Raw genomic sequence first — 23,100 nt, forward strand, 5'->3', positions numbered from 1 at the left:
CCAAGCTATAAATGTATTGTGTTTTTGTTCACATTTCAAATATGCTGAATCATGTATACTGTGATTCGTTGTTTCATAATGCCAGTCAGTTTCAAAGGCTTGTTCAGAGATGATATTTTAGTAGCTGTTTCGGAAGCGGGGTGTGCGTTTTCTTTCTTTCTTTTTCTCTTCTGTTCCTCTCTTCCATTTTCCTGCCTTATTCATTCATTCTTTTGTTTTCCTTGGTGTGCTTGGCTCTGGGTCTTTTGGGGGATTATGCACACATGAAGGTGATGGATGGTTGATGAAGGACCCTGGGTGAGAGGCAGGGAAGGAAAGAGATCCCAGGGTGAGAGGCTGGGAGAAGAAAGGGATGCTCCCAGGTAAGAGCTGGGAGGGTCTAAAACATGGGTAGGCAAACTAAGGCCCGGGGGCCGGATCTGGCCCAATCGCCTTCTCAATCCGGCCCACAGACGGTCCGGGAATCAGTGTGTTTTCACATGAGTAGAATGAGTGCTTTTATTTAAAATGCATCTCTGGGTTATTTGTGGGGCATAGGAATTCATTCTTCTTCTTCTTTTCAAAATATAGTCCGGCCCCCCACAGGGTCTGAGGGACAGTGGACCGGCCCCCTGCTGAAAAAGTTTGCTGACCCCTAGTCTAAAATTTCCTTTGTGAGACAAGGGTTAAGAGCCAACCGTGAGAGAGGACTCTACCTTTTCTTTTTGTTTCTGCTTTTATTTAGATTAGTTTGTTTTTAATTGTATGGTATTATTAAAAAACCTTAATAAAATTTTACGGGGTGGGTGGGAAACAGAAGTGAGATGGACGGCAAAGTGTTGCTGTGTGAAGTGCTCCTGTTGAGGGGGCCAGCCAGGCAACTTTGTTGTCTTCAAGCACACTCCAGTCATTCTCCCTTAGACCTGCAGCTGTGTATCAGTGAGGCTCCATAACGGCTAGAGGAAATAATTTTTTAAAAAAGTTTTTTCTTGTAGTTCTGTTTATTTTTTTCCTAAACTCCCATCCCTTTCTTCCCCTACCCCCAGCAACATGTCCAGACAGGCACAGGACCTTTGAAGGGACGGGCTGTCTGTGTTCACCTTTCAAAACAACACTACAAATGCATTCCTTTTAAGTATAGCTATCAACTAAAGGGGGGGAAGCATGTTAATTTGAAATGAGGAGAGTATATTTTTCAGACAGTCTTGACACAGCTTGTTGCTGTTGTTGTTGTTTTTTAAAAAAAGTTCTCATGATTTGCTATTACAGTGGTACCTCGGGTTACATACACTTCAGGTTACATACGCTTCAGGTTACAGACTCCGCTAACCCAGAAATAGTACCTCGGGTTAAGAACTTTGCTTCAGGATAAGAACAGAAATTGTGCTCCGGCAGCACGACAGCAGCAGGAGGCCCCACTAGCTAAAGTGGTACTTCAGGTTAAGAACAACTTCAGGTTAAGAACGGACCTCCGGAACGAATTAAGTACTTAACCCGAGGTACCACTGTATAATATGGAACATTCCCAGTTCGAGCTAAAAGAAAATATTGTGTTGTAAATTATTAAATAGTTCAGAAAATCTGTGTGTTTCTTCTTTAGGTTCCTCAAAGTGGCACCTTTATTGATGCTATATAACTGTGTTTAAACTTCATCAATTAATAATCTAGTCCTAATCATTTATCAATTGGGCTATTGCTATCAAAGAATTGTAGTTTCCATGGACGCTGGTAAAACTAATGATTTTACAATGTTATGCTTAGATTTCTCCACCAAGTTCACCCAACATTTTAAGACCTGCTCACCTCATTCCACAGGCTATTTTTGTAGATTTCAAAAAAATGGAACAATCTGTGTTTTATATCAGGATATGTTGACTATGACAAGATTATGTTATCTGTTACTTAGAAAGTCATTTTCTGTATAAACTTATCAGTACAGCTAATGTCTCTAAAAAGTTATCAGCTCAGCTTTGTGTATTATGATTACTGTTTTTCGAGACAAAACTATTATTTTGTCTTAAGAATCTGTTAACATGCCTTGTCAGCCTGATGCAGAGAAATAGAGCTGGCTATTTAGGATTTTTTGACAAATTGGAAATGAAGAAGTGTAGAAAACCTTTGGGGTCCTTGCATATAATCATAGTTAGACCTTAGTAATCCTAAACAGGATTGTGGAAGTCTTGTGCTTATAAATTCTGGGGAGACGTTGAGCTGGGTCAGTAGCCTAACAAAATAAGGCAGCTTCTGACATTCCTAAAAAGACTGTGCTGGTGGCACTTTGTGTATTTGGGTACCCAGAACAGTAACAAATGGCTGCACAGGAAACAACATGTAGTTTAACATTTCTGGGTGCAATCTTGTTTTCTTCGTGGAGCAGCCTTCCCATCCCAACTAAACTGTGTACATTGCATAGTGGTAGAACAATCCTACACTTAGGTTCTGCAACAAAAATATGTGAGACAGGATTATTTTAGCCGTATGTGTGGTGTGTTTGGTATCCTTTCTGTGAAACAGTCAGCCTTACAACCAAAGTAAAGCAACTAAAACATAGAAATCAAACAGCACACAATGTTTAAAAATGTATTAGAAGAGAATGGTATTCTACGAAGAATTGCTGAAATAAAATAGGTTAATAAGAGCATCACAAGCTTCATATTTAAATTTAATGTCATCTTCAGTGTTTGCATCTTCAGTGTTTAAAAGGGTGCAGAGGTGCTTCTGTGACTATTTAGGACTCATTTTGCAGTGTGTCCCCCTGGAGCTGTAGTCCAGATCCACTCAAAAGGAAATCTGAAGGGTTGCTATAAGAGTTTCCATGAACCTCTTTGTTGTGCATTAGAGTCTAGACCTTATATCAGTGGGGCTTCTGCAGGAAATTATGAAAGAGATTTCCTTTGGTTTTTAAGTGTTTTGTAGGTGTGTAAATTTTAACACAGCTAGCTTTTGTTCTCTTCTCTCACCTCACCTCCTAAGAGGGTATACTGCTTTCAGCAGAATTCTAAAACAGCAAGGGAAAAGGTGAAGTGGGCTCTTACCTGTAAGTATTGATTCCCACCCCCACCCCCCATTCTTAGTGCTAGTTCAGCTCATCCTGAGGGAACAATGGCTCCTTCATCAGGATTCATTTTTGGCCATTTTGATCATTAAAAAATAAAGATAAGTCAGCTGTAGGTTCAGTAATTGTCAGACTTCCTCTGGATCATCGTATTAGCTTTTTCTGGTTCTTATAAGAAACTAGTATCCAATTTTTAAGAGGTGCTTCAGAAGATCCCAATTGGAGACTGAAAGATGTGTTCATTTGTTCGTAGCTAGCCTTTTAGAGTTAGGGAACCATCTGCTTTCTTTCACTTGAATGAGGGATCACCCATTATGGACATACCTACCTAGGTGTTTTGTGTGTGTGTGTGTGTGTGTGTGTGTGTGAGAGAGAGAGAGAGAGAGAGAGAGAGAGAGAGAGAGAGAGAGAGAGAGAAATATTTACTTAATAATTAAAGATGATACAGCTCCCTCAACATATTGAGTCAACTTGTGGCTAGAAATATTGTCAGTTCTTAGGTTACATATTTTCCCAAAGCAGTCTATATTATAAGTCATTATTTCTGATTCCATGAATTAGTATTTCATAATTTATTGGCACAGCCCTAGCTTTAACAGCATTTCCATGTCTCCCATGATCTTGCTCTGTTTCCATGCATGTTAATATTTTAAGACTGTTCTGATGGTCTAACTCATATCTCACATTGTACTAGATAGCATATATGTGCACGTATGTGCACATGTGTGTGTGTGTGTGTATGTGTTTAACAACATTTTAGTTTTTGGTGGAGAATATTTTATGGTTCTTAAGGACTTCTTTTTAAAGCGTATCACTACCTTGCAGTAGTGAACAAACAAAACAATAGTATATATATATATTAGATTTATGTACTTGATTTCCTAAATACATACTTTTTCTACAGACATGGATGATGCTCAAATCCTCCCACGTCCACCTCGCGTCAGACATTTTTCACAGAGTGAGGAAACGCCCAGTGAAGTTTTTGATGCGTTGAATGAGGAGCAGACACTTCCACGAAGTAGCAGCACATCTGACATCCTGGAACCATTCACAGTTGAGCGAGTCAAAGGTGCAGTTCCTGTCATTGACGATTCATCCCATCATGCGCCAAGCTTACAGAGTTCCACAGAGGCCTCTTCAATATGTAGATCCACTGAAAGTCATGTTACTGATACAAATAGCCGAGAGTCCTCTCTGGAAGTTGGGGATAGTATTTATGACCATCTCTGTCATTTGGTAGGCCCGGTAGAACTTTCAGATACAGCCTTTGAACAAAACCAGTATGTTGACCTTGAAGGTGAAGATGATCTTCTTTCCTCTCTGAGAGAATATCTTAAGGAAAACGAAGAACTTTGCAGTAGCATTGAGATAGATAAGCATGAGCCTTCTTCTCATGAAGTTGATGCAGGAATAAGTAGGAATGATAAATTGCCATTGGATGGAGTAGAGCATACAGACCAGACTGTTACATGTGCAAGTAGTACCACTGTTGCAGAAAGTGCCGATGATGCAGAACTGCAATTGGAGCAAAACCAAAGTGGCTTTATAAGTAATATTGCACCTACACAAGTAGACAGTTCTACAGGAAGCCAAGCTGATAAAGCTAAACATTTAAACATTGATAACCCCATCCAAAATCTGCCTGATCCCAGGTCAAGTAGCCCTAGAGAAAAGGAAACGAAGAGGTATTTGTTCAGACAAATTGCCACTGATGTAGATGTATCTGTGGAAGCAGTGCTAGCTGAAAAGCATAGAAGTGCCCTCTTTAATGAAAAAATAACCAACACAAGTGTTATGCATGCAAAGAAAATGCCACATAAAGCCTTAGTTAACCCTGAAATGCTTCACATTACTGGCATGAGCAAACTGTCACCAACTAAGAGAAGCATATCTGAAACGGTAACCCATAAGGCTAAAATAATGAAAATAGCAGCTAAAAAGCGAAACAGTGTCCATGTTACTTTTAGGCCATCTACTGAATCAGTTCAGTTTTATAATCCTCTAGAAAACAAAGAGGCCCCCTGGAAAGCAAGACTTCGTAAACTCAGTGGTTTCAGTAGCGGGAGCAGTAGCAACAGCAGCAGCAGCAGCAGCAGCAACACAAGCACCAGCTCATCCACAATGGCTGTGCTGGTCAAACCCGGAATATATAGGCCTCTAGATACAGCCAGTACAGCTTCTGCTTATAGTAGGCAAATTAAAGAATCAGGAGATGTTCCAGCATTCGTGTTGCAGAAGGAAAGTATTGGAATAAATCAAATGTCAAACCGTAGCCCACCTAAGCCATCGAGTCAGGAGTCGGGACAACAGCAGGGCTCCCTGGGTGGTGTTTATAAATCTGTTGTACATGCTCTTTCGAAGCCGAAGGCAAATGTTTCCCCACAGAGGCAGAGCAGAGTGCCAGCAGAGGCTCCACTGAGGGATCTGTACAGTCATGTAATGGGCTATTTTGGAAAGAAAGCTGCAGGTGAGCACTAACAGTGTGCGGAGCACAATAGGAGAAAGGCAGCACCAGTTTGGCTTGATGCACCTGAAGCAAGCTCTTATAAAGCAAATCAAAAGGCTTTGGGATGATCAGTGCTTTTCCTGTTTGGTTTTGCATGCGCATATGGCCAGCTGAATTTCCCCCCTCCAGCATAAGTTACTTTGATAAACGTTAAATTACTAATGATCCTTTTTTAAAAATAATAGTGAACCACTTTGCTGCTGAACACTTTAAGAGTAGGGAAGAGGAAGAGATAGTAAATGACCTACCAATGGATCCTGTCTTTATCATATACTTCTCCTGGCAAGCCTTGAAAGCCAGTCTTCAACATATATTTGGCATTCATATGCTGTCCAATAGGGGGGGGAATTGTTTTGATATCCCCAATTTATCTTCCTAGTTATCAGTTATTTCAGTTGAGCCAATTGTAGGTTCAGTTAATTTTTCTTCCTCCTCCTCCTGAAAACGAGACAAGAAAATTTTGAAGTAGGTTTCAAAATTTCCTGTTTGGACTATCTTCTTAAAACAATCTGGTGTGGATTTTTGTCATTTTTATTTGAGCTATTTCAAAATATGCTTCAGTGCTTTCTGTGTGCATTCACTGGAATGGATGCACTGACTTCCTAAGCGACATCTATCACTGCTTTCCCTCCCCCCTGGGGTCATGGAAGTGCATAAAGGTACCATGATAGTTCTCCTTGAGCTAACCGTGAGCCTCTATGTGTTAACCAAAATGGGCAAGGCTGGCTGTCATTCTAATATCACCATCTTAGTTCATGTGTTCAGTAACTTTTAAAAGAACAGTAAATTAACTTTCAGCAGTGAGGTAGGTTTTTTTGCGCTTTTTTTTTTTACATTGTATGCTGGCATGATTAACAGAATGCTCTGTAATGCATCCTGCATTGAGATGTTAATGCCATCTGAGGGCAGTCTTTGTAAGCATATCACAGTAGACTGGGTAGTAATGTAGATTCTTTCCGGCTAATTTGTTTCAGTATGCTATTTAGTAAAGTTTTCTCTTTAAAAAGCAATGTGCAGTCTGGATTCTAGGAGTATATAGAACGAAATTTTGAAATTTAATACTTCACGATTTTACTGTCAAGACCATGTTATACCTCAGATTAACAGTACGGTTGCTTTGCAGTCTTTTGAGGGGATAACACTTTCTCCAAAAAAAAAAAGATAAGCAAGAAAAATAAAACCTTCAAGGTAAAATAACCCAATAGTGTAACAGAATTAAAAACTGTGCAATATTGATCATAAACCACTGACTATTTTAAGTCTTTGTTAATTTTTGAATCATGTCATCTTTCATTGTTTATTAATTTATTTAAGTGTACTCTGTGTCTACAGTACTGCATTGAAGCATAATTCATTGGTACATTCTACTTATATGTTTCTCATTAGCATACACCCGCAGAGTTGGGAGGGGATTATGCATCTGGTGATATGGAGGAATGAAGAATGTGTGCTTAAAGCAAGCATTAACAACTTTAAGTAGTGCTTATCTGTAAGCTTTCTTGCTCTTTCAAAGGTCACACTGGAAATTGACTAACACCTGCTCAGTGGTGATGGCTAGGGGTGGGGGGCGTTGAAGGGTGAGGGTAGACTTACTAATTCCTAAAACTAAATTTATTTTATGGGAGAAGGTATTTTTAACTGCATGACATTCTTTTGTATTTACTAGTTTATTTCTGTGCTTTTAAAAAATATTTTGTTATTGAAACTGTTCTTTACTATATACAGTCATTCATTTGCTTTTAGCCAATAGAGAGGATATGAGCCCAAAGCAGAACCCTCTTGGTAGTGATAATGGCAGTAGTAATGCAAATATTCCTGACCTCATGGATGAGTTTATAGCTGAAAGACTGCGCAGTGGTAGTGCTCTGGTAAGCTTTTGCAATTTTCTTTTGTCCTGAAATATAAGATACAATTCTAATGCTAAGCAATTTACAAGATCACCAGTTAATTATGACTGTAAAAATGTTAATAGCTAGTGATGTTTGTTAGTTTGATAACCTCAAATGAAAATGGCTGCAGTAAATGTTATTTGATGGAAACGGACCTGGACTTAAAAATTGGTAGTAGCTGAATCATTTAGTTTTGTACAGCCCTTGTCTCTGAAATAGCAAACATGAAAATCTTTTCTGGCTGTAAAAGTCTTTTCTCAAACTATTTCTTCAATTGTAATATTTCTTCAATTAGAATGTGACCAGAAGAGGGAGCAGTCCAGGAAGCTTAGAAGTTCCAAAAGACCTTCCCGATATACTGAACAAGCAGAGCCAAATGCGCCCTGCAGATGACCCAGGTGTGCCTTCTGAGTGGACGTCTCCTGCGAGTGCAGGCAGCAGTGACCTTGTCAGTTCCGACAGCCATTCGGACTCCTTCAGCGCCTTCCAGTATGACGGCCAAAAATTTGAAAGCAAGTATTCCCGCATCCAGTTTCCCTTAAAATCATAATACCTCCTCTACATATATTTTTTTTTTGCAATAGACAACTTTATGCAGAGAAATTGAGAAGAGTGAATGTGCACAGGTTCTGTAAGTGATCTGGAGCAAAGTCCACAAGGAATGTGTTTGGTTTATCCATTTTATGAGAGCATACAACTTTGGGAGCAGGTATTTTTGTAGACCTAGATCCGTGAAAGAAACAACAGACAACAGTACAACCTTCTAGCAACCTTGGCCCTATATAACCTTGAGAGCCAGTGTGGTGTAGTGGTTAAGAGCGGTAGTCTCGTAATCTGGGGAACCGGGTTCGCGTCTCCGCTCCTCCACATGCAGCTGCTGGGTGACCTTGGGCCAGTCACATTTCTCTGAAGTCTCTCAGCCTCACTCACCTCACAGAGTGTTTATTGTGGGGGAGGAAGGGAAAGGAGAATGTTAGCCGCTTTGAGACTCCTTTGGGTAGTGATAAAGTGGGATATCAAATCCAAAAACTCTATATGCACGCTGGTGGGGAAGGAACTTCTCAACTTTGCAATCCTTCTTTTCCACTGTGATGGTTTCCTCAGGGTCATGAATATGTCCCTCACACTACAACAACTTGGGTGCATCATCAACAAGAGCTCATTGCGTTTAGTTTAGCAGATCCAGACCTTCATAATTGATCTTTGATGTGGCTGTGTGCAAGGTCTCCTTGTTTTAGGACAGGCAGGACAAGAGCTCTTTAGCACTTTAGACTATATACCTAGTAAAGCTACAAAGGGCCTTAATAGCTTGCATCAATTGATTCGCTGGTTGAGATTCCTGTCCTGTAGCTGCTTATTCCTTTTCAACAACAGTCTACCCTCAATTGGTGGCTAAACCCTGATCATATTGTTTTTGCGCACACAGATACAAGCCTCTCAGGAGGGTATGTGATGCATGCTGCCAAAGCCTTTGCAAAGTAGATTATTATTTTCTAGGAAGGAGAAACTTTTTCTCCAGAATTTGTTCTGCCTCATTGTTTAGTCATAAGATCCCAAAACACTGGATCATGTTGCTTAGATTTGTTGGAATCTGCACATGATTGCACAACTCACTTGCATTAAACACAAGATGAAAGGTAGCAAGAATGCCCTTTGTAGGAAATTGTTAGGCCATTGAGATATGTATCTATTTCTCTCGGTAGATTTCAGCTTTGGCCCTGAAGGGGGCACAACAACCTCTGCAGAGTCTGATGCAGGTTCAGGACCTCAGCAAAGTGCTGAAGAACAGGAAGTTGCTAGTCTAACTACACTCCATATTGATTCTGAGACCAGCAGTCTCAATCAACAACCACTATCTGCTGAAGCAGCAACTATTACAGGTAATAATAATAATAATAATAATAATAATAATAATAATAATAATTAATGTATTATTTGTATTCTGTCCATCTGACTGGGTTATTCCTCTGTTGCAAAGCAGAGGAGTGAAATTTCTGAATATTTAACTCATTTCTAGAGGATTAGCCATTTTATTCTGTTGCAGCAATAAGACGAGTTGGGGTACCAACAACTTAAAGACTAACACATTCATTTTACAGCCTTCCTCTTAGAAGTGGTAAAAAGTATAGCCTATAAAGTTAATCTGAATAATATAATTTATGGGGTATATTTTGCCAGTTAAATTGATTTTTTTAAAAAACAACAAAACCCAGATTGTTTTCTGGAATAATAGACCTCTTCATATCAAGTAGAGATTGTAGCCATGATCCAGAGGTCTGCACAAGGCAAAACTACATCCATACTAACCTTTTTTTCTCTTCATCTGTCACCCCTATAAACCATCAAGCATTTAAATTTCCCCAAAGTTGAGCAGGAAATCAGCCTGCTGAAGACCTCAACAGCATATAGTAAGCATCCAGGGGCTGGATATTTTGTTGCTGCCCCCACTTTTGATACATATGATATTTGGAAATCATTCCTATAACAAATAAAATTACAAATTTACCAGTGCCAGCAACTTAAATTTGACTGTATAGGTGTCCAAAGTGCTACTAATAACATATTTTTAGATGTGTGCTTGTTGTGCCGCTGTTGAGCTTTGTATGCTACTTGCAAATCAGAATGAAGGCTGAGTAAATGCACTTTTTATTCTGATAGCTACAATGTCATTTGTAGGTTCTGAAAGCGCATCACCAATCCAGTCTGCTCTTGGATCACGATCGCAGACACCATCACCTGCCACTCTGAGTGCAGATCACAACGAACAGAAAGATCTACAGCTGGATGAGAAGCTCCACCACTCTGTTTTACAGACACCAGATGACCTAGGCAATATCTTAGATAGAAAACTTAAAGAATAGCTTTTATTTCATTTCCTATACAGTGCTCACTATTTTCAGAATTGGTTGTCTCGGAGAACAATACTTGTGTTTTCTGTTTGCCATTCATTAAATTTGTCTTACTAATTACTGTATTTTTTGCTCCATAAGACGCACCTTTTCCCTCTTAAAATCTAAGGGGAAATGTCTGTGTGTCTTATGGAGTGAATGTGTGGTCCCTGGGGCGGGGGGGGGGGCGAGCTGGCGGTGGCTTTCTCCAAAGAGCAGGTCGGGGAGCAGCAGAAAGCCTGCACGCAGCCTTCCTGCTGCTCCCCGGGGCTGGCGGTGGGGGAAACTCGGCTTTCCCCCACCGCCAGCCCCACAAGCTCTTTGGGTTGAGCAGCTCTGGGGTAGTCCGGGAAGCCTCTGCAGGGCAGCGGGGAGCCTTCATCCCGCTGCCCTGGGGAGGCTTCGCGCGGCTATCCCTGGCTTTTGCGGGAGGTGGGGGAAGGGACAGAGCGAGGCTCTCTCACTTCCCCCACCTCCCGCAAAAGCCCCCAAGAGCCACATTTTTTTTTCTTTAATCCCCCTCCCAAAAAAGTAGGTGCCCCTTATGGTCAGGTGCGCCTTATGGAGCGAAAAATACGGTATGTTTTTAACTCCTGGGAGAAAGTAAAAAATTCATCTGCTTGATTAAAGCAGGAGCATGGACTATTTATACATTAAATAAAGTGGGTAAATGTGGCACAGTGGGGGATTGAAGGACCATATCTGCTCTGTTCTACCTGGCTATCATATATTTTGATGCAACATATTAATGGGTTTTTCTTGGGAGGAATTCAACATCTTGCTGTTGTGGTCATTCTGTCAACACAAGCATTTCAGCTTGCCAGACGGAATGATCCCTCCTTCTTCCCCACATGTGGTTCTCTGTGGGGTTTTCATGACCCCCTTAGAGCCAGGGGATCATGAGAAAGGAGGAAAGCCCCACTGCACAAATGGACGTTCTTGCACACCTTGCATCATCTCCCTCCTTAACTTCTTAATCCACCTCCAAATAATAGCTGGCCTGAAGTTTTGTTTGTTTTTCCTTCTGTTACAGAAACTAGTGATTTTCCATCTGAATGCTGCAGTGTGATGGCAGGAGGAACAGTCACTGGATGGCATGCAGATGTTGCTACCGTAATGTGGAGACGAATGCTAGGAATTTTAGGAGATGTCAATTCCATTATGGACCCTGAAATACATGCTCAAGTTTTTGATTACCTTTGTGAACTCTGGCAAAATCTTGCTAAGGTATTTGGAGAACTGAATATTTTTAGCCGCTCAGCCTAAAAAAAGTATTTTAAGGTAGAATTGAAGCAGCAAATTCATCTTCACACAAGTTTGCATTGTATTTCTAAATAATTTCAGATTAGAGACAATCTTGGCATTTCAGCTGATAACATGACATCACCTTCTCCACCAGTTCTAATTCCTCCGTTGCGAATTCTGACTCCGTGGCTATTCAAGGTAAAGAAAAGTGTAGCCCATTCTGTGAATATGAAAATGAAAATGGGGTAACGTATGAAAGTGTTAACATTGTGGCTTCATTCTTTAATATTAGGCAACCATGTTGAGTGATAAGTACAAACAAGGCAAGTTACATGCTTATAAACTCATATGTAATACAATGAAGCGGAGACAAGACGTTTCTCCAAACAGGGACTTTTTAACTCATTTCTACAATATAATGCACTGTGGACTACTTCACGTTGATCAGGTAAGGAGCCTCAATAATTTAAACTTTATTCTGAAGCACATTTCTGAGCAATCGTGAAACCAGAAAATTAAAAACGTGTTGCAGAGTATGCCTTTGAGAATTTGCAAACATAATCCTCACTTGGAGTTTTTATTCATTGTAAATTATGTTTTAAAGAAGTGGTTTTCAAACTTTCTGATATTGGGGAACCATTTCTACATGCTTTTTGCCACTGGCAAGAAAACTCTGTATGTTGTACAAGAAGCTGGGGAGTGTTATAGGGTACATAGTATCAGGCTACTGGCTGGGCCTTTCTTGAGTAAACTTAGAATGCACCCAACTAATTCTTGTAGCTACATGTTTCAGGGAAAGATCACTAGTGTTGAACAAGCTGCGTTTCAGGACCCTTGTCTGCCACTTCTGATCTCTTCATTGATAAGCTTCCAAGAAAAGCATAGGATTTTTTGAATAATATTTTAAAAAACGATTGCTTCTTAGAGACAGAGGCTTAGCTCTTGCAAACAAAAGATGACATGGTAGATCTGTGTTTGAGCTGCACTCTTTTGGATTGTAGATGGGTCCATTCCCCTCACTCAAAAAACAAACAAGCCAACGAGCTATCAGGGAGAAGTGTTCTAAATTTCTTTTTTAATTGACATCTCATTTTCTTTGTGATTGAATGCTCCTCCAGAAATAATTAAAAACCAATCATAAGAGTCACACCTACAGTCTAAAGTAGTAGAGCCTATACACAGGATTGCCACCTCATATGCTGTTCATGAGAACTAGCCCAGAGTCTTTGTTCTTCAAGTCTGAATATAGGCTGTCTTACCGTAACTTAAGTGACAATTCATGCAATACACTGCAAGATTTTGTCTCATACTCACAGTTTCAACTCCTTGCAAAACAATCTAATTACCAATTTATAATAGTTCTGGTAAAGCTATGCCTTTTGGGTATAATTGCCAAGAATCTGTCATACTGCTGAATAAGATACCTTCCCAGAAATCTAAGGGTCGTTGGCAAATAAGGAGACATTGGTTCCAGTAATCTTACTCATCTTCTCTTAGAGTTAGCAGATACTTTAGAAGGAAGCTCTACTCCCATTTGTTAAATATTTTGTTCTGCTTTTTACTGTCTTTCATTTTCTTCTTTCTCTGATGGTCAGTTCTAACTTGGAGGCATTTCTGACTAATCATTTTGCACCCTCAAGACAAATTTAGGTTTTATTCCCATTTTCACATTTGTGAAAGCCACCTAATACAAACGTTCTCTGGGCAATTAACACTAAAAAAGCACAATAAAAATAGTAGCAGAATAAATCCTGATTTAAAGCCAACAACTCCCAATGTCCTAGGCACATTTTGTGACAGGGAATTTCATCAACGTGAGCAGTTTGTGAGCTCTACATGTAAGATTTCAGATTAAAACTGCAGAGTGGAAGGAAAAGGAGGATCTTTTTCTGCCTCCCCACTTGCAGCTACTCTCTGAAGACTGGAGAAGAAACCCTCTTAAGAATATGACGGAAGTGGGCTGGGGAAAGACTCAACCATGTGAAAAATGAACATAATATTTTAGCTGCAGTTCATTCATTTCCAGCTTTGTATTCTAGTTATTTTAAAAGTGCCCATAACATAGGTTTAAGGTGCTGTTTAGCTCCTAGCTTTCATATCTCAGTTTCTAACACTGGGAACGACAGCAGTACAGAAGTTCTCAAGTGCAGTAAACATTTAAGATTGAAATTTTAAGACTTGAAAAGCCTGGAGAAATAAAATGGACTTTACCTGGCACTGAAGAGATCTGTACAGCTTAATAAAAAATGATACCAAGAGCAGTAATCCTGCTTTTCTTGAACAAATTTGTGAATAAATTATTTTGAGAGAATGTTCACATCTTGATAAGTTCCAGTGTAACTGCAAATCCTAGGAAGAAATGTGGCTAGATTTGGGTAATGGTTTTATTCTAGTTCACTGGGAAATTATTTTTCATTCAGGTTCAGTTTGACTCCCTAGCTGCACTTGGACATCATGATGATTTCCTCCATGGTTTATCATTAAGGATATGAACGATACACAAGCCTTGGGCTTGTGTAGCACACAAACCCTTCTCCTGAAGGAACGATACACAAGCCTTGGGCTTGTGTAGCACACAAACCCTTCTCCTGAAGGAACGATACACAAGCCTTGGGCTTGTGTAGCACACAAACCCTTCTCCTGAAGGAACGATACACAAGCCTTGGGCTTGTGTGGCACACAAACCCTTCTCCTGAAGGAACGATACACAAGCCTTGGGCTTGTGTAGCACACAAACCCTTCTCCTGAAGGAACGATACACAAGCCTTGGGCTTGTGTGGCACACAAACCCTTCTCCTGAAGGAACGATACACAAGCCTTGGGCTTGTGTAGCACACAAACCCTTCTCCTGAAGGAACGATACACAAGCCTTGGGCTTGTGTAGCACACAAACCCTTCTCCTGAAGGAACGATACACAAGCCTTGGGCTTGTGTAGCACACAAACCCTTCTCCTGAAGGAACGATACACAAGCCTTGGGCTTGTGTAGCACACAAACCCTTCTCCTGAAGGAACGATACACAAGCCTTGGGCTTGTGTGGCACACAAACCCTTCTCCTGAAGGAACGATACACAAGCCTTGGGCTTGTGTAGCACACAAACCCTTCTCCTGAAGGAACGATACACAAGCCTTGGGCTTGTGTGGCACACAAACCCTTCTCCTGAAGGAACGATACACAAGCCTTGGGCTTGTGTAGCACACAAACCCTTCTCCTGAAGGAACGATACACAAGCCTTGGGCTTGTGTAGCACACAAACCCTTCCTACTCCTGAAGGAAGCTTTTGCTTTTGCTTCCATTTTTTAGTTGAACACAGCTTGTTTTTTCATCCAAACCCAACAACCTGTGACTAAATCTTAACACTGGTTTGTTTCAAATAAACTCCTTCATACCTATACCGTGTAAACAGTTTAGGATGGAGACAACACACTAAACTGTGATGAATTCAAAACAGAAGCAAGCAGCTTCTAATCTCCTTGCAACCACACCAAAGGGGAAAGTAGGGGCAGGGAAACCCAGTATTTGCTGTGAATTATTCCCATCAGAATAAAACATAGATTATCACAATCTCCAAATGCTGCCATTTGCATTCTCAAAACAGGGTTTCATACTATTTATTTTGTCCTTTCGTTAGTCTTTTTATTTAACGGAGTGTCTATTGTGGAAGTTGCAAGCGATCTGTCTGTTAAACAGTTCTTTGCCTCCTTTCCTCCAAGGATATCGTCAATACAATCATCAAGCACTGTTCTCCTCAGTTTTTTTCACTTGGTTTACCTGGTGCTACCATGCTGATCATGGACTTCATTGTCGCAGCTGGTAGAGTGGCGGCATCCTCTTTTCTCAATGTGAGTTTCCATTAACAAAAATTATTGCTGCTGTTTAAAATTATTTACAGACCACATTTCGTTGGGAAAATAACAAGGCAGTTTACAAAATAAAACCAGTACAACAAAGTAACAAATATATACCAGAGTTCACTGTAGTCAGTACTAAGGATTGGTGCCTTGAAACGTTGGTGTGAATAAGTAAGTTTTTGCCACCGAGGAAACTCTTGCACCACAGGTGCCTGACATATCTCGAGGAGGTCATTCCACAGTGGGAGGGCCACCACAGAGAAGGCCCTCCTTTTGTTTTATGACTGGGCTGGTTTATACAGAAGGAAATGCTCTATCAGATAGCCTGGTCCTAAGCTGTTGCCCAGGTTAATTATATTCAGCAATTGCTATTAGATTTTCTGTGGGTGTCCATCCATCAAGTAGGATCTAGCACCACCTGGTATTCAGAAACAGGATAAGCAACTCAAGAGTCAAGGCATATACAACCCCTTCCAGTGCTGACTCCTGTCCATTTCCTGCCTTTGCCTGAGATGGATTGGTGGTCTTAGCTCTCCTTTTGGATTTTTTTCTTGTGTTCAATATGAGTGTTTTTCCTTTTGTTCTCCAGGATAGGCGTCCCCACCATTTATGTAGGGGTTACATTCCGGGGGCCCATGCGCATTAGTGAAATTGCCTAAAGTGGGGAGCATCTTCTAAAAAGCCTCTTTTCCTATTTCCCCCCTGCTCTCTCTCCACACAACTCTTTTTTCAACTAGAGTTGAAGTTCTGGGGCCAGCTGGAGGCCATGCAGAAAAGCGGCTGCAGTGGCTGCTGTGCTACCCTCCGTGTCAGCTGTTAGGTGGGGAGGCCTGACTGCCTAAACAAATCCCCACTGTGCCTTCAATCTCTTTTATTTTCTTGCTTGTCTCCCCACCCGCCACTTCACTTCCTGGGGTCTGTGAGTCTTTTTTCCACTCTTGTATCCCACTCACCTTTAGCCATGAGGTGGTGCTAGATCCTACCTAATGGATGGCCACTGGCTAAAGGCACCATTTGGTTGAGTCCAGCAGTCCATTTATATACAGCTTATTTTTATATATAGCTATGAGTTATATAACACACACACACATACAATATGTGTGTGTGTGTGTGTGTTACTAGGATGTTGTGTACAAAGTTTACCAACTAAAGTCTCTCTAAGTAGGGACTTTGTCACCTTATAAGCAACTTATCATATTCTATTTATTTACTACAAAAGTGTATTATTAGAAAGTTGTATATTAGATAATGTACAGGTTGTTTACATTCTTGACATTCTTGTTTTATACATCCAATTGCTTGCAAATTTGCCTGCCTTATACTGTGCTCCTTTGCCTTAGGGAGCTTGCAATCTAAATTTAAATATTACATGAAGATAGGAAAGGGAGAGGTAAGGGTATCAAACAACAGAAACCGCCCTGAGACCTCCGGGTATAGGGCGATGTCTAAACTGAATAAATAATAATAATAAAAGTGGGAAGATCTGTGAAAGGCAAGCATAAGGGACGAATGTAAGAAAATGGTGCTATTATGTTGTGCATGTTTTTAACTTAGTTCTAAGTTACCTAGAAACTGCTATGCATAAGGTAACTATCAAACTGAATAGCTAACAAATAACAATAAGCTGTAATACCTGAAGGCAGCCCCAGTGCAATTGCATTCTCAAAAAAATAACTCTGAAGCATCCCCAGCAGGTCAAGCACATCACCAGCATATGAGCCAACAAAGCACTGCAAGCAGCTCATCATCATTCTGGTCCTTGGGTGATTAAAGGGGCAATACAAGTAGAACAGGGCTTTACCCCATCCCACTAGCTCATGGCTCATGGCTCTGGCCAGCTTTCTCAACCCCAGTGTACAGTGGTGCCCTGCAAGACGAAAAACTCGCTAGACGAAAGAGTTTTCCGTTTTGGAGGTGCTTCGCAAAACGAATCTCCTATGGGCTTGCTTCGCAAGACGACAATGTCTTGCCAGTTCCTGCTGGGTTTTTTTCCTCCCCCCCCCCTTTTCTAAGCCGCTAAGCCGCTTATCATCTGATCCAATCAGCAGATAAGCCGCTAATAGCGCTAAGCCGCTTATCAGCTGATCTGATCAGCAGATAAGCTGCTAAAAGCCTCTAAAAGCCTCTAATAGCGCTAATCCGCTAATCCTTCAATGGGCTTGCTTCGCAAGACGAAAAAAACCGCTAGACAAAGAGAATCACAGAACGGATTCTTTTCGTCTTGCGAGGCACCACTGTACATTCTGCAGCAGGAAGCCTCTTCTAGTTGTAAGGGGCTCCTTGTGTAATTTAAAATCCTGCCAGGGCTACATGGCCCTTTTCCCACTCATGTTGCCCCTTCATGACTGCAGTACCCCAAGAGACCTGTGCTTCAAACGTTTCCTTTCAAGATGAAGACTAAACTTGATCATCCGTTTGTATCTTTCTCTTTTTCTCAGGCACCAAGAGTAGAAGCACAAGTTCTCTTAGGCTCTCTGGTTTGCTTTCCCAATTTATATTGTGAACTCCCAGCTCTGCACCCAAGCACTCCTGACATTGTTGCCTCTCCCTTTACAGATGTTAAGGTAGGTTTTGAAATGCTGTGTACTCTGCATATATTTCCCCTTGTTTAGCTGTTTTCAGCTGAGCAGCAGCTCCTGGCACAATCCTAGGCATGTCTATTTTTTATTATTATTAATTATTATTATTATTTATCAGTTTGCTTGTTGAATTTGCACCCTACCTTTCCATAGTCAAGGCAGCTAATAATAATACAGATGCAGTGAAAATAGTGCCTGATTTAAAAAAAAACAACACATAAGAACAAGGCAGGTAAAATACATCAGTAAAAGCAACAAAAAGAACCAGTTTCAACATATATGTTAGCTAATGGGCTAAAAGACATATCTAAATAAACAATGTTTTTGCCTGGAAAAGGTCATCAAATAAGGAACTAGCTAGATGTCTCTTGATAAGGAGTTCCAAATACTGGGAGCAGATTCTCTCTGTAGAGCAGAGTAGTCCAACGCAAGCCCTCACGCTGCCTTTCCAAAACTGGGTAAGTGGGGCACTAGGACCCTGCCATAGCCTTGTGCCTCCTTCCCAAAGCCCAGGGCCTCACTCACTTGGCTTTGGGAAGGCAGCGTGAGGAGAGGACCTTCCACACCATTTTTGAAACTGGTCCTCCAAGGACAGGACAGAGCTGCTTTCAGTTAATTGCTTAAGACTAACCACAATTTGCCCTGTGGTAAGTTAAAAACAGTGGCAAGGGATTCTGAAATGCGCATACCCAATGGCAATTCATGTATTGATAAATATTGTTTATTATTATGTCTAAATGCAGCTGTTGTGGTCAGTGGAACAAGTAAGTGTGTCTAGGATAGCAGCTTCAGTCATTTTTCTTCTTGTTAGGAGATTTTTTGTGTTCAAATCATTCATTGCTATTTGCTTAACCAGAGCACTTGGGTGGCAATGTGTTTGGGGTGGTTTGTTTTTTTGAGAAAGTGGCAGCTAGTAGCAGCTCCTCACTGTAAGGGAGTGGGTGTTTGTGCAGCTAGGCATGGTATGGTACCCAAAGCTGAAAGATTCAAGAGAATCAGCAGGGATGTACGGCTGAAACAACTTTGGATTCCTTGTTCCATTGGATACTGTCTCTGAGGAAATAGTATGAACAAACAGTATGATAGTATGAACAAATGCAGAGTGTTTTGTAACTCTCCCATTTCTGTGAACTTTTCCTATCACATAATAAAGCTTTATTTTAAATTCAAGGGGTTTTTGGATGACTGACTTTGAACATTCTTACTTTAGGAACTGATCATCAAAACGGTATTAAGTTCTGCCAGAGAGGAGCCATCTGGACCGGCAAGGTATGAATAAAGAAGGATCACTGCAGATCCTCGAGCAAATAGGTCAATTTGTATGTTCAGCTAAATTATTTAAATAGCACAATATGGGTTGACTTTTGGTGTTAATTTGAATCATGGTTTTATTTTAAATTTGCCTTTTCTCAACTGCATTATGAGTTATCCAGAGAATATATCTGAGAAGGAGATAGATAAGCATTCTTAAAATCCTTTTAAATTCCTTTTAAAAGGAAGTAGCAGTAGATTATGGTTAATGAAACAAACCAGTGAAAAAGTAGTGGCATGCACCATATATATTAGTTTAGACGTTAAGAGATGGCTTCTTTAAGGCTACAATCCTAAACAGGCTTACCTGGGAATAAGTTCAATTGAACTCAGTGGAGCTTACATCTAATTAGATGACCATAGGGTTGCACTGTTGTCCTACCTCAACAAACTCTCAATATACCACAAGTTTTCTACTCCCTTGACATTAGTTTTAGCTTGGCTAAAGTCAGTGCTTACATTGCTATCTAACATTGTTTTGCAGATGTGTTGCTCTTTGTAGCCTTGGCATATGGATATGTGAGGAACTGGTGCATGAATCCCATCATCCTCAGATCAAGGAAGCTCTGAATGTGATCTGTGCATCATTAAAAGTAAGCATGTAACCATTCGGATTTAAAGGGCCCTGTGTAGTGTTTCATGTGCACCCTGTGGCTTTTCTGGCCTTCTTTTCTCATTTTCCTAGAAGGATCTCTAGGCAGCGCTAGGGCTCACATAGATAAACGTTGGCTGGTTTCTGTTCATAACTACTAAGGTTACAGTCCTGTGCACGCTCACTTGACAGTAAGCCCTGCTGAACCATGTGAAAGTGCGTTAAAGCATATTAACATCACATTCATATGCAGGTTACATACGTTGTAACACTTGTTTACTCAGAAGTAATTCCCAACATGTTCTGTGGGGCTTACTTTCAGGTGAGTGCACATAAAATTACAGCCAAAGATTAGAATGTAAGTAAGATTCCACATCAGCCTCTTCAATTCCCTTTCCAACAATAGTATTCAACCATAGCATCCCAATTACTTTTATATGCTTGGTGGGGGCGGACCTAAAACTGTGCCAATTTTTATCCAAATTTTCCAGGTCTCATCGCTGTTACAAAGCAATGGTTTAATTTAAAGTAATTTTAAATATGAATGCTTAAAATATAAAGTGTAGTACCTTAATACAGCACACTTCTTTTAGGTGCTTCAGAGTAAGGGGAAATAATTGATGTCATTTTTCCTTCTTCTTTTTAACAGAGATTTAAAGTTCACAAATACAGTTTTGTGCCCAGAAGAATCACACATTGAGGCTCTTATTTGGAAACTAGATCACACATTATTCAAAGACTCTTGGAGTTGGCTATTTTTCTTGCAGAGAGACATGAATTGAGTATAGATACCAGATACTATGTTTCTTGTCAGTTGTATTGACAAGTGCAGTACGCACACTATTGAACTGGACAAAAGCAAATTGCAGGCTTATAACACAGATGCAGCAACACTTTCTGAACTCCAACCAAGCTGCTCTATCAAAGTATAGGCAGTGTTTATTTCCTCTAGACAGTGTGAAGTCACAACTTTTGTCTCTCAACCACCTTGAAAGCCTTAGTACAAAGATCCTAATTGCTCTTCTCAACCCCTGCAGTTAGAGACTGTGTTATGTGCCGCTCCAAAATAGCTTGGGTTCTAAGTGACTACAAAACCTCATCCATGCTACAGAAAAACTCTATTGCTCAAACCATTTTTTTAAGCAACGGGTGAAGCTGAACCACTGTTGAAAGTTTAGGCTAGAGAAAGGCATACTGGCTCTATGGATTGACTCCAGTGGACCAACATGGAGCTTGAATTGGTGTCTAATAAAAGAAATCCTTTATAACAGAACAGAGCATAGTATTTTAACATCAGGCTTTTATAAAGGGACCGTTGACAAAAAGTCACCGTTATCAAGAAAGTAAGTTCTTTAACTTCTCTCTGCTGAACCCACTGAATAGGTTCATAATACAAAGAGTCACAAATACAGGCGCAAAAGCTAGGTTTTAGTTGGATATCAGGAGAAGCTTTTAACAGAGTAGTTAGACATAGGGACTAATTACCTAGGGAGTCTTCAAGCCATGGTTGAATTGCCGTCTGCTGGGGATGCTCCAATTCTATAGCTTGATGCTCTAGCTAGATTTCCTTCATTGAGCAGGGGGCTGAACCTTTCTAGCTAAATGATTCTCTAATTTAGATGTTAAAGACAGGTTATTCGGAACTTTCAGAAACCTTCCATCATGGAGATTTGCAGTAAATTAAGATTAGGGTCAAAGCATGTCCCCTCCCTGAATAAAACTCCCCAGATATTTGGTGACTTGACATCACACCTGCAGCAAATTAAAAATGCACAGCTTCAGTGCACGTGCAATGTATTCTAAGAGCAAGAACTTAGCACAGCCCTATATGTTGTCCAAGGCAGGAGTGGCAAAACTTTGGCTGTTCAGATCTTTTGCTTAACTATTCAGGTCCCATCACAGTGGTGCAAACCAAGCTTTTATGGACAGCCTGATTTTGAAGATTATGATTTCTCAGTTGTGACTATAATTTAGAAATTATTATTTTTTTGTGGGCGAACGCATATAAGAGCTAATTATGCAGTAAGCCTCCCCCCTCCCCAGTCTTACTTACTTGTTCACACTTACTCTTTTAGACCACTTTTTCTCAGACAGTGATCTAGGATCCACCAGAGAGTCCTGGGCCTTAATGCCACAGCTTGCCTAGTGCCTCCTCACTTGCCTGCCTGTCCCTTAGACATGTCATTGCCTTCGACTGTACCAACGGCAGCCCCAGCAGCTCTTTCCTGCTGGATAAATATGGCCAGGAGAGAAGAGATATTTAGTGGGGAGAAGGGAAGAAAGTCAAAGGAAGTGTGGAGGGAAATTAGAAAGTGAGATGAAAGGTTAATAGTTAATAAAACATTTAACTGGAAATAGAAGTAAAGTAAAGAGGGAGGCTGTTATAGGAAGAATAAGTGAACGGAAAAGGTCCAGGGAAGAGGGATGAAAGAAACTCACATGGTGTGGGGAAATAAGGTACAGTGAGAAGACAATAGGGAGAAATTACAGGAGATGGGTAAAAATACTTCAAGAGGCATTTGAAGGGAAAAGCCTTCCCCACTTACCGTATTTTTCGCCCTATAGGACGCACCGTCCCATAAGGCGCACCTAGTTTTTTGGGGGGGAAATAAAGGGGAAAAAATTATTTCCCCCCCAGGCGGGGGGCTGGGGCAGCCTGAGCTTCCCCCGACCCCAGCCCCCAAACAGGCAGCTCTCTGCAAGCCGTGGGAGCCCAGCGCTGGCTCCCAATGCTTGGGGAGAGGTCCGCGAAGCCTGGACGCGCTGATCTCAGTGCATGCAGGCTTCGGCATGCAGGCAATTCTCCCCAAGCAGCGGGAGCGCTCCCGCTGCTTGCGGAGTGGTCCGCGAAGCCTGGACGCGCTGATCTCAGCGCGCGCAGGCTTCGGGATGCCGGCAACTCTCCCCAAGCAGCGGGAGCGTTCCCGCTGCTTGCGGAGAGGTCCGCGAAGCCTGGACGCGCTGATCTCAGCGTGCGCAGGCTTCGGGATGCCGGCAACTCTCCCCAAGCAGCGGGAGCGCTCCCGCTGCTTGCGGAGAGGTCCGCGAAGCCTGGACGCGCTGATCTCAGCGCGCACAGGCTTTGGCATGCAGGCAGCTCTCTGCAAGCAGCGGGAGCGCTCCCGCTGCTTGCGGAGAGGTCCGCGAAGCCTGGAGAGCGAGAGGGGTCGGTGCGCACCTACCGCTCTTGCTCTCCAGGCT

The 23,100-nt window shown here is 41.3% G+C and overlaps 1 protein-coding gene across 13 annotated transcripts in view; it reads left to right on the top strand.

Annotated features, from left to right (window-relative positions):
* RALGAPA1 (Ral GTPase activating protein catalytic subunit alpha 1) overlaps positions 1-23,100 on the top strand; it is a 140,403-nt gene that overhangs the window by 47,471 nt on the left and 69,832 nt on the right. For 9 of the 13 annotated variants that reach the window (XR_014011374.1, XM_081207277.1, XM_081207285.1 and 6 more), the window contains 12 exons: positions 3,939-5,504; positions 7,287-7,411; positions 7,728-7,944; positions 9,136-9,312; positions 10,109-10,261; positions 11,354-11,547; positions 11,665-11,763; positions 11,858-12,013; positions 15,280-15,408; positions 17,856-17,981; positions 19,207-19,265; positions 19,792-19,900. Coding sequence is in view for 12 of the 13 variants with exons in the window: in XM_081207277.1 (XP_081063403.1) it covers positions 3,939-5,504; positions 7,287-7,411; positions 7,728-7,944; positions 9,136-9,312; positions 10,109-10,261; positions 11,354-11,547; positions 11,665-11,763; positions 11,858-12,013; positions 15,280-15,408; positions 17,856-17,981; positions 19,207-19,265; positions 19,792-19,900 (3,110 nt within the window). In the remaining variant the exon portion in view is untranslated. The remainder of the gene's footprint in view (positions 1-3,938; positions 5,505-7,286; positions 7,412-7,727; positions 7,945-9,135; positions 9,313-10,108; positions 10,262-11,353; positions 11,548-11,664; positions 11,764-11,857; positions 12,014-15,279; positions 15,409-17,855; positions 17,982-19,206; positions 19,266-19,791; positions 19,901-23,100) is intronic. The other 4 variants (XM_081207288.1, XM_081207280.1, XM_081207278.1 and 1 more) reach the window with 1 other exon arrangement.

The sequence above is a fragment of the Podarcis bocagei genome (assembly GCF_964188305.1).
Source record: "Podarcis bocagei genome assembly, chromosome: 1".
In the NCBI taxonomy this organism is placed as follows: Eukaryota; Metazoa; Chordata; class Lepidosauria; order Squamata; family Lacertidae; genus Podarcis; species Podarcis bocagei.